The sequence below is a fragment of the Piliocolobus tephrosceles genome, chromosome 18, assembly GCF_002776525.5.
Source record: "Piliocolobus tephrosceles isolate RC106 chromosome 18, ASM277652v3, whole genome shotgun sequence".
NCBI lineage: Eukaryota > Metazoa > Chordata > Mammalia > Primates > Cercopithecidae > Piliocolobus > Piliocolobus tephrosceles.
Window position 1 is genome coordinate 48,974,678 of NC_045451.1, and position 12,572 is coordinate 48,987,249.

The 12,572-nt window shown below is 32.7% G+C and overlaps 1 protein-coding gene across 6 annotated transcripts in view; it reads left to right on the plus strand.

Annotated features, from left to right (window-relative positions):
* The window catches only part of CCDC178 (coiled-coil domain containing 178), a 525,224-nt gene that overhangs the window by 147,854 nt on the left and 364,798 nt on the right, over positions 1-12,572 (plus strand). For all 6 annotated transcript variants that reach the window (XM_023207480.2, XM_031934542.1, XM_031934544.1 and 3 more), the window contains exons 13-14: positions 4,361-4,456; positions 4,606-4,742. In XM_023207480.2, the coding sequence (XP_023063248.1) occupies positions 4,361-4,456; positions 4,606-4,742 (233 nt within the window). The remainder of the gene's footprint in view (positions 1-4,360; positions 4,457-4,605; positions 4,743-12,572) is intronic.

The following is a 12,572-nucleotide window of genomic DNA, read 5'->3' on the forward strand; positions in this document are numbered from 1 at the left end:
GTTGGGTGGATTGATATTCGTGATTGTTACGTCTTGATTAATTGACCCTTCTGTTATTATAAAATGTCATTCTTTGTTTGTTCTAGCAATTTTTATCCTAAAGTCTATTTTGTCTGATATTAATCTAGCCACTTCAGCGCTAACATGGTTGCTGTTTGCATGGAATTTCTTTTTCCAGCTTTTACTTTCAACATATTTGCGTCTTTGATCTCCCATGTGTCTTTTGTGAACAGTATATGATAGGACCATTTCTTTCAAATTCATTCTGTCAATCTCTATACTTTAATTAGAGGGTTTAATTTATTTACATTTAATGTACTTACTGATAAGGTGGGATTTGTATTTGCCATTCTGCTACTTATTTTCTCTGTGTCTTATGTCTTTATATTTTCTCTATTCCTTCATTACTGCCTTCTTTTATATAATACTTTAATTACTTTGTAATTTATTTGACTATAAATTTTTAAACTGTTTTCCAGGCAATTGCCCTGGGAGTGGAATTCACAATTTAATTTACAAAAATTATTTTGGATTAATACTAACAATTTCATTAGTATACACATTTCTTCCTCCTTTATAGCTTTCTTCCTTTATTTGTCTTGATATTGTATAAATTATATCTTTATACATTGTGTGACTATCAACAGAAATTTACAATTAGTGCTTTATGCAATTGTCTTTTAAATTAGGCAACGAAAAAGGGTTACAAAATAATACGTTTATACATTTTTAATATTTACCTATACAGTTATGATTACTGGTTGTCTTTATTTCTTCTTGTGGATTCAAGTTAATGTCTAGCATTCTTTCATCTCAATTTGAAGGATTCCCTTGAGTATTTCTTATAGAACAGGTTTATCCCAATATTTGATTATCTGGGAATGTCCTAATATCTCCATGTTTTCAAGTTATAGTTTTGCTTGATATAGTATTCTTGGTACTTTTCTTTTATTTCTGTATTTTGTATATGCTAGTATATACTTTCTGTTTCCCATTGTTTTGAGTGAAAAATTATCTGTTAATCGTATTGAGGATCCTTGACATGTGAAGTGTCACTTCTCTCTTGTTGCTTCCAGGATTCTCTCTTTGTCTTTGACTTTTGACAGTTTGATTGTGATGTATCTCAAGTATATATCTTTGAGTTTTTACAACTGGAATTTCTTGGGCTTCCTCAATACACCATGGAATACTATGCAGCCATAAAAAAGGATGAGTTTGCGTCCTTTGTAGGGACATGGATGCAGCTGGAAACCATCATTCTTAAATTAATGTTTTTTTAAACCAAATTTTGGAAGTTTTCAGCCATTATTTATTTGAATATACTTTTTGCCTCCCCCCCTTTTCTTCTTTGACTACTTTTACTTTTGTATGTATATTGGTATACTTTATGGAATGTCACACAACTATGAAGCTCTCTTCATTTTTCATTATTTTTTCTTTCTGTTCTTCAGTCTAGATAATCTCATCTTCATGAGTTGACTAGTTGACTCATCTTCATGTTTGATGATTCTTTCTTCTGCCTACTTGAATATGCTGTTGAGTGCAGATAGCAAAAATTTTTTAGTTTAGTTGTTTTACTTTTCAACCATCAAATTTATATTTGAATTTTTAAAATAATTTATATCACTTTATTAATAGTTTTTATTTGCTAAAACATTATTTTAATGCTTTGTTTTAGTTCTTTAGATCCTTGAACATATTTAAAATTTCCAATTGGATTAATAAAGAAAATGTCTAATTTTCCTCTGAGATAATTTCTATTGACTAATTTTTTATTCTCTATAGTCTACTTTCTTAATTCTTTGAATGTCTCATTTTTAGTTGTTGAAAACTGGACATTTTAAATATAATGTATTTATACTGGACATCATATTTTCACTTCTCCTTAGGATTTGTTCCTGTTGCTGTTTGCTGAAGTAGTAATTTTTGTTGTTTTGTTTAGGGAACTTGCTAACTTAATTCGGTAAAGTCTGTTGTCTTTCTCACGTGCAGCCCCTGAAGTCTCTTCTGAGCTGTGGGTCTGTTAATCATTGGATATTAATCCTTAAAATCTGAAAAAAAATTATCTCTGTCTTCGCAGAAAAGTTCTGTGTGCTTGTTTAGGTTCACCTTCAATAAACAACCAGGCAGTTGCCAACTCTGCCTTAGTTTTGTTATTGTTGTTGTTTCCTGCTTGCATACAGCCTCAAGATTGCTGGAGGTGAGAGGTTAAATGGCTTCTGGGTATTTCCAGAACATGTGAATACCCTGGTCTTTCACACATCCCTGGATATTTGCAGCCTTCTAGATTCCCAGGAGTATGTTGGAGCTTTACGAAGTACTATGGATGTAATTCCACCAGCTTTCCCTTTTTAGTTTGTTAGTTCATCTACTGTTTGTTCCAATTTTTAGCCACTATCTCAGGTGGCCACAGAGTTAATCAATTGCCTGTAATTTTTTTGGACAAATATGCTCTGGAGAAAAAGCTTTTCTGGGAGAGAGTTTTTGTGCTGGTGAACTCTGCACCAAATCAGATGCAGACATCCTTGCAAGTAGAGGTTTCCATAAAAACCACCAGAAAGGTCCGATAAAGACTTTTTTTTTTTTTTTTTTTTTTGAGAATGAGGCTTTGAAAGCATTCTAGCCTGATTCTGCTCTCTCTGGTGGCTGCCGGAAGGCTACTTTTAACAACAAATTATTCTTTGAGGCTTCTGTGGAGCTGAAAATATAGGACTAGAAGGTGAAATACCACAAAGCACACTCTTCTTACTAAGCTTAGGCTGTTTTTATTAAATCAGTGCTCCCTAGATTGTTGCAAGCCTTTGGCTAATTTTGAGTGCTGACATGGCTGATTTGACTTTTTTTTGCCATTTTTTTTATTACATTTATATAGGAGGGAATATTTCAGAGACTCCTGCTTCACTATTTTCATTGATGTCTCTGCAAGGACATAATCTGGGAATGTTGGCTTTTTATTTTACATATTTTCATGGTCTTCTTTTATAATTTACATTTTGTTTATGGTGGGTTTTTTTGACACACACTTTTATAAAATGTGCTGTCAAACCCATCAACAGATCTCTTAGTTTACTCAGCAAGGTGACACTCTCCATTAGCTCAAGATTATGCAAATGAAGTTTTATTGATTACTCTAATTTGAACATGTTCTGTGTTTGCATTTAGATTTTTATTCATCTGAAACTTTACTTTTGTTATTATATGAGTTCAATGTGAGGTATAGAGACCACTTTGAATTTTTCTTAACAGAGATTTCGTATTATTTCAGTACCATTAATTAAACAGCTTCTCGCTCACTGAATTCAGATACCGTTTTTTAAAAATATTGATTTAGATTTATTTCTGGCCTTTAATTTTTCCCTCTGATCTTTACTATGATGAGGAAAATAAATGTTGCCTTAATATAGACGTATTATAGTGTGTTTCAGTATCTGGTAGCAAGTTTCCAATATTTATTTTTCAGATAACTTTTGGCTAGTCTCAGGTACCTTTTTTCCATGTGAACTTCATTTAATGCAGTTCAAAAAATACTACTCCATTTTGCTATACTTTTACACTACTGTTGAGAGAACACGCACTATAGTCTATTAAACCTTTTTATGACAAATCATCCTTTTCATATGAAACTTGATTTAGGGTATTTAATAAAGAGTTTTTGTTTACTTTATATAAATCCTCTACTTTTTGTCAAGTTTTTTCCCAAATAATTTATATTTTTGAGAAACCTTTAAAATTATTTCTTCTGTATTTTAAAAACAGATTATTACTCTTACAGATAAAAGCTATTCATTTCCTAATCCTTATATCCCAGCCATTTTACCAAAATTGTTTATTGTTGTTTTAAATATAATTCTTCTATTTTTCTAGGTATTTAATCATGTTATTGAAAGTTGAAGCTATATTACCTATTCATTTTCAATATTATAATATTAATATTTGATTTTATTATGTAATTATGTTTACTTAGTCTTTCCCAAAGCGTGATTAATAATAATGGTGATAAAGAGATAATATGGTCTTACTCTTGAATCTAATGAGGATACATTCAGTATTTTATAATTTATTTTGGCATTTGCTATTTTTTCTTTATATTATATTTGAATAATTTTTTCTTGTACTAGTTTTTTTAAGATATGAAAACTAGATAGTGAATTTATTAAATGACTATTTTGCAAAATGTTCGCATACTTATTTTCTCCTTTAACTTGTTGATGTGATGAATTATGATTCTGAATTTTCTATTGTTTTTCAATTTTTATGTAACTGAAACAAATTCTACTTTATCATGGTTAATTTATTTTTTACCTTATGGAAGGATGAAAAGCTACACAATTCACTTTATTCTGTATATCTTCTTTCTTAGCTGGAAGATTTGAGAAGAGTTTATGACCAACTAATCTGGAAGCAAAAAAGTCATGAAAATCAGTATCAGGAAGCAGTTAATAATTTTTATGCTGCAGTAAGTTGATTTTTTCCTGCTTTCCACTTAGAACGCTATTCTGTATTTCCAAATATTAACTCATATATCTAAAAGTTATTTCGTTATTATACCTTTTGCCTTTTGATAATTAGACATGTATGAATGATTCTTTTATTCTCTTCTTAAAGAAAAAAACATGGGATATTGAGCTTTCTGATGTTGCAAAAGATTTTTCAGCCATTTCTTTGGCATGTACAAAAGTGATGGAAGACAATAAAAAACTTGGGAATGATATTAACAAAGTAACAGAACAAATCAATGAAAGGTAAATTTGCAAATACATTTTTTTCTTATATACCTTAATACAATATATTAAATATAATAAATCTCTCCAGTTTATGTCCCTGGAGTGATATGGTGGTGTTTTTGTTTATCATTAGCTTAAAATTTAAGTTCTATTCAAAATGCTGCTTTTAATCACTCTGGGTCCCCTTTGAAAAGTCAAAATAACTGTAAAAAGTTATAAGAAGCTTTATACACCCTCATCTCACCTCTTTCTGACATATCCTCTTATACTCAAAAATACTTTAAACTTAAAATATAGTACCCCCGCACCAACCATGGGAGATATGTTCCAAGACCCATAGTGAATGCCTGAAACCACAGATAGTACCAAACCCTATATGTACTACAGTTTTTCAATCTGATACCTGAGCTGGCTACTAAGTGACTAACAGGTAGCATACACAGCATGGATATGCTGGACAAAGGGATTATTCACATCTGGGGCAAGAGAGCACGAGATTTCATCATGCTACTTAGAACAGCCTACAATTTAAAACTTATGAATTGTCTATATCTGGAATTTGCCATTTAATCTTTTCAGACTACAGTTGACCACAGGTAACTAAACCTGCAGGAATCAAAACTTGCAGATATGGAGGATCTTATGTATGTCTTATCAAGCTCATGATCTCTTTCAGTCCACTCTCAATTTTTCCCACAACTACTATACTAGTATTCTTGGTTCGGAAACATACGAGTTTTCTTGACTCCTCTATTTCAACTCTCATATTTAATGTATCAACAAGAACTATTCCACATACTAATATTTGCTAATATTACAGTATTTTCAGTTTATTCTCTTCACTGCTCCAACAACAATCTAGTACAAGCTATCATCATGTCTGGCCTGAACTCAGTGACTGGCAGAACTGGTCCACCTGCAATCACTTTCTAATCCATTATCTACATTTTCATAGGCATGTTCTTATTTATCTTAACATAAGTATGATCAATTCCCCTCTATATCTGCATGAATTTTAACAGGGGTGAAAGGACAAAAGACCCCCACTACATATCCTGCGAGGTCCCTTGAATAGGCATATCCGCTTCTACAGTCTCATATTCTTCCCAGTTCTCCCTTATTACTTGGTTCAAATACAGCAGTATTACTTCAGTTTCTCCCACTTGTCACTCTTTTTTCCAGCCCATACATGGTATTTTTATGCTACTTTATTTTCCTAGAAGGTTTTTATGACTTCCTTCTACCTGATTGCCACTTATCCTTAAGATTACAGCTGACTATCCTGTGAAATTCAATTCCTCTGCTATATGTATATGTGATACACATGCCTCTCTTTTTCACATCTCTTCTCATATTCATAATTTTTTGTGTATGAATATTTGATTCATTTCTGTCTTCCTCAAAAATGGGAAGATCCATGAGGTCAGACCATGATTACTTTTCCTTCGCTATTGAATCCTCATCATATAGCAGAGTCTGACACATACTATGCTATTGGGAAAAAGGTGACCATGATACTTGATTATTGTATTGGAAGTTTGATAAAATTTCTTAGAATTATTTTACCTTTGAAAATGATGAAATGGAGCAATTGTAAAACTTTCTTGTATGTGAAGCATACTTTTTTAAAGGATGCTGGTTTTTTAAAGAATAGCTTAAAACCGTAGTTGCTAATATTACTACATTTTATCATTTTATTTTATAAAGAAAAAGAACCAGAGGAGCAAAAGCAAACAAACATCTGAAGAGTGGGTGATCTAATAAGGACACTCATCTGGAGGAAAGGAAGAGTGTGTGAGAGCTAGCACTTATTAGAATATTCTGCAGTAACACACAACCCCCAAATCTTCGTGACTGAAAATAAGAAGGTTGTTTTCTCACTCACATAGTAATTTAGCTAGTAATAGAGGGAAAAGTACATTAGTGAGATCACTCAATGGCTCTTGTAGCTTCCACAGGAGAGTGATACATGTTAATACCACTCATATTCCTTTGAACAAAACAAGTCACATGGCCAAGTCTGATGTCAGTGGGATGACAAGTCTAATTCTCTCAAGAATAGACTGGGTGCAGTGGCTTATGCCTGTAATCCCAGCACTCTGGGAGGCCGAGGCGGGCGTATCACGAGGTCAGGAGATCGAGACCATCCTGGCTAACACGGTGAAACCCCGTCTCTACTAAAAATACAAAAAAATTAGCCAGGCATGGTGGCAGATGTCCCAGCTACTATAGTCCCAGCTACTTGGGAGGCTGAGGCAGGAGAATGGCGTGAACCCGGGAGGTGGAGTTTGCAGCGAGCCGAGATGGTGGCACTGCACTCCAGCCTGGGCGACAGAGCAAGGCTCTGTCTCAAAAGAAAAAAATAACAAATAACAAAAAATGAATAGATGTAGTGAATTATTGGGAACACAAGTACATCTGTCACAAGCAGTGGGAATGCAGCTCTGTTTATTGGGAAGGATTTCTTTCCATGGTGTATTATCTTGCTTACCCAGAAAATACCTTGAGATGTTACTTAATTATTTAATCATTTAATTTACCCCCAATTTTTACCAGGAATTAAAAATTAAATGGATAATTTTTAACAGTGGATTACATGGTGCAGGACAGAGAATTAATAAACAATCGGCAAAATAAAGTGAAAGAGAGATTAAGAGATTTGCAGGCAAGAGTCAGGTCTACCATATATCTAAGTCATGTTCCTAAAGAAGAGAAGATTAAAACACAGGACAAAGAGATAATTACCAATTCATATGTCAAAATAGTTCTTGTATTCTTGTTTCTAAATGGTAACTATATATATGTATTACATTTATGTATATGTGCAAATAAGTTTGTCTATTTCAAGTATTTGCACATGTAAACTGGCAAGTCTATATATATATGCGGCAAGTATATATTGCATTACAAATGTATGCAAGTGTAATTTTTCATTTCCTAAAGTTTTATTTGCTTTTCATTCAAATCTGCTAGGTCATTTTATGATTTTTTGTTTGACACAGATATTTAAAGCTTATCTTTTATCTCTTAAACTGTGTGAATAGTTATAATCTGCACCTGATAATTTAAATATCTGTAGTCTTTGTCATTTGATTCTGCTTCTTATTCTTCTAGCTCATGCTTCAGTGCCTTTTTCACTTGTATTCTTGGCTATTTTTTTTAACCATGTGTAGTTCACTTGCTTCTGAGCACTATTTGCAGAAAATCTTTGAGTCCTAGGATAAAGTTGAGTTAATCATTGCAAACTTATGTTTATGAGGAAGGTTCTATTTTTCAACTTGTGTCCTTGGATATGCTCTAAACTGTGATTTTTTTTCCTACGCCATATTAAACAAAGCTCCATTTAACCAAAAGTTCCAATGCCTTAAGAACAATGATGTCTTCTCTATTTAGCACTCTGTCTGTAACACATTTGTTGTAAGAAATTTGAAAAACACACAAAGTACAAAAGGAGATTGAGACCCTAACATTGTTTCAATACATAGAAATATAGCTATTAATATATTACCGAATTTTTTCCTTCTTACTAAATAATTGTGAGTTTTGATCTTATTCCCAACATGACATAATTGATTTTTTTCATGATATTAAACAACTGTTAAATACATCTTTTAAATAGCTGTATAACAGTTTATTCTCTGGATGAACTATGATTTATGTAATAATTGCTGTTATTTAGATTGCTCTCATTCTTAATCCTTGTTGTAAATATTATGGCAGTGGATTATTTTGTTTAGAAATCTCTATTAGCATATAATACTTTTAAAACTCCCACTTCGTCTCTAAAACTATTTTCCAGAAAGACGATCCCGTTCATGAGGCTATGCAGTACACGAGCCTGTTCTCTCACACACCTGTGAGTGTTACAGTTGTAACAAATCTCTCCCAATGTGATAAATGAAAACTATCTTCTTAATATTGTTTTGAACTCCATTTATTTGATTACTAGGGAGGTTGAATATTTGTACATCCTCTATTGGATTCTACTTTTTAAAAATAATTCTTGTGTGTTTCCAAGGAAGAAATGAGGAACTCAAAGTTCTAAGGGGCAAAGTGGCTTTCCTAAAGTCCCACAGCTGGAATTTAAAATCTGACTTTCTGTATTCAGGTTCAGAATATTAACCTCCTCTCATTTTTTGCAGTTTAATCTGACTTAAATTTAACTGACATTTAGTAAATGTTCAAATATGCTCGATAAATCAATCAAATAATAACAATCACAAATAGTAGATCTAATGTTAAAATTGTTGTTATTAATATTTTGGGGCAGAGATAAGATGGTGGTGGGTTCACAGAGTGACACTTTTGTGTGGCTGAAGCTTAGAGAAAGTGCATGATCTGACCCTGTGTGCTTGTGTCTGCCTAAGTGTGTGTGTGTGTGTGTGTGTGTGTGTGTGTGTGTGTTTGCATGCAATACGTATTTTTATGTGACAGGCCATCAGGAGAACACACTGAGGCTAAGGAACTATCATGCCAGATAATGAATCATTTTAAGGCATTTGGACTCAGCTGAGGACTATAGATGTCCACTAAAGAAGCCCTATGATCAGACTTTCCTTTTAAATATGTCATGTTAGTGGTATTTGGATGAGTTAAGGTTTGAAAAACTAGTTTGATGATGGTACCAGACATTAAATGAAAAATGTGTAGATGAAAAAAAGGAAGGTTGGAGGGTAAATGTTACTATGTTTGATTGGGATTGTGTATGGCACAATACAAGTGTAAGTATCTGGAAATCATTTTGATTTGTGAGTCTGAAATTGTGGAAAGATGGTCATAGAGATAGATGTTAGATGTAAAATGCAGAAGTACTTTAAATTGTCAGGCAAACATGTTCACGATTTTTCCTTCATCTGTTTCTTAAAAATTTGAATTTTTATAGATAGAATTTTATGGAAAAATTATAACACTTGGCCATATATCAGTATAATGTAAAATTTCCCCAATATCTGATAGGGCAGAATCAATAAATATAGTTAATGGCCTTTATAGACCTCCATGTACTAACCCATAGTTTGGTTTTTCACGAAATCATGAATATCTACTTAGAAAATATAAGAGAAAACCTCATTCATTAAAAAATTATCCCCAAAATGCAACTAAGAATACATACATAGAAAGTAGGAAGTTTCTATGAAGAGAGTACCAAATGTGATTAAAATACATTTTAAAAATGAATAAATAGAGGGATATGTCAAAAATTTGAATATGACCCAATTATGAGAAAATGTCAAGTTCTAACCAAATAAATTAAATGTCTTATTGCAATTGTAACTAAACTCCTAATGTAATTTTATTTTATAATTTAATAAAATAACTAATCAGGATAATTTAAAAATGACTTTATGGGGACAAATAGCTGTATGGTGTATTTCAGTGTGAAAAAGATTATATAACTTCAACTCTGTGGTATTGTTCAAGGTTGAGATAGCTGGAAAACTGAAATACCATTATATACCAACAGCAATCAATTAGAAATAAAATTTAAAAGATATCTCTTACAATATAATTTTGAAACATCAAATCCACGGAATGAATCTAGCAAGGAGGTGTCTGATAATACTACCTAGAAGGCTACATAATATTGTTGAAGCAAATTAAAGAAGATGTAAATCAATAGAGGGGGGCATACCTTGGTCATAAATTGGAGCACTCACTATTACAAAGATGTTCATGCAATTCTAAGAAAATTCTTACCAAATTTTGTGTTTATATGCATATCTGTATACATGTAAACTTAAAAGCTGATATTAAAATGTATATGGAAAATTAAAGGATAAATATTTAACAGTGTTTTAGAACTAGGCTTCACAAATTTTAATACCACTTTTCAAAATTAATAATAGAGCTCAATATGTAAAATGACTCTTTACTGGTGCTAGGGTAGAAAGATAGACCAGTGGAAATGAGTAGAAAGTCCAGAAGCCGACCTATATGTATACATTCACTAGATTTGTGACAAGTGTGCCACTGTAGTGCAGCAAAGAATAAACGGCCTAATTGCCTTACGAAAACAAAGTCTTACCCCTACCTATCTGACAAACAATAGTCTATTTTTTTTTTGGAACATAGTTGTAAATGTGAAATTTTAAATAATACAAAATTCTAAGAAAACATAGAAAAATATCAGTAAATATGAGTCAGGTAAAGTTTTCTTAAACAGGAAAATAAATACCATTATAGAGAAAAAAACTGATGAATAAACATTCCATTAAGACAGAGAAAAGGTAGGCTGATAAAATATATTTGTTATAGCTATATCTGAGAAGATAAATTGATAAACCAAAAAAATTGGTAAAGAAAAATTAGCAAATTATAAAATAATATATATAATGTAATGATAAATATAAAATAACAAAACTAATTAAAACTTATAGAAAAAGCAAATAATCGAATAAAAATCTGCAGAACGAAACAGTCACTTCACAAAAGAGGATAAACAAATGTATAGTAATCATGAAAGAGTAGAATGAATAGGTAAGATAACATAGTTATGCAAAGTAATACTCTGCGGCAGTGAGAATAAACAGATTTCAGCTACACACAACATGAATGAATCTTAGAAACATAATATTATATAATCTTGTTCACAAACAGGTAAAATGGTCGTAGGAGTCAGGATTGCAGTTCCTATTGGGTGGTAGTGATTGAGAGAGCACACTCCTGGGATTCTGCTGGTCATGTGTAATATATATATGTATGTATTTTTTTTCTGAATGACGGTGGTACTGGTGTATTCATATTAAAATGGATTGAGCTATACTCTGATTTGTACACTCTTCTGTATAACTGTTCTACTTCAATAAAATGTTACTTTTAAAACAAACATTAAATGACATAAATTGTTAATTCAGTCCTACTAAAATGTGTTCAATCTCTTATTAATCATTTATTGAATTCATATTGTGTGCAGACATTATGGTAGGTTCTAAAGTTACTATATGTGGAAAGCTTCCTGCCTTCAATGAGCCCCCAGTAAAATACATAATTATTATAGAAGTTATGTTTTTTCACTAGCTGATAGGGTTTGGATCTATGTCCCCATCCAAATCTCATCTTGAATCCCCACGTGTTGGGAGGGGGACTGGTGGGAGGTGATTGAATCATGGCGGGGCGGACTTCCCTTGCTGTTCTCGTGATAGTGAGTGAATTCTCAGGAGATCTGATTCTTAGAAGGTGTGTGGCATTTCCTCCTTCACTCTCTCTCTCTCTCCTGCTCAGCCATACTAAGACGTACTTGCCTCCCCTTTGCCTTCCGCTATGATTGTAAGTTTCCAGAGGCCTCGCAGTCATGCTTCCTGTTAAGTCTGAAGAACTGTGAGTCCACTAAACCTCATTTCTTCATAAATTACCCAGTCTTAGGTAGTTCTTTATAGCAGTGTGAAAACGGACTAATAGAGTAGCCTAATAAGTACAGTAAGAAATGCAGGAAAGGAGCTAGCAGGAGCTTCTGCGCTGCAGCTCACTTTACCTATTAGTGACTATGATTACCTGGGATTAAAAACCAAACAAGCAAAAAATCTTAGTTCTGTGGTTTCCTTTACCCTGCTTTCTGTGAAGATATTACATTTGTTAGTTTTTTTTTTTTTTTTTTTTTTTTATACTTTAAGTTCTAGGGTACATGTGCATAACGTGCAGGTTTGTTACATATGTATACATGTGCCATGTTGGTGTGCTGCACCCATCAACTCGTCAGCACCCATCAATTCATCATTTATATCAGGTATAACTCCCCAATGCAATCCCTCCCCCCTCCCCCCTCCCCATGATAGGCCCCAGTGTGTGATGTTCCCCTTCCCGAGTCCAAGTGAGCTCATTGTTCAGTTCCCACCTATGAGTGAGAACATG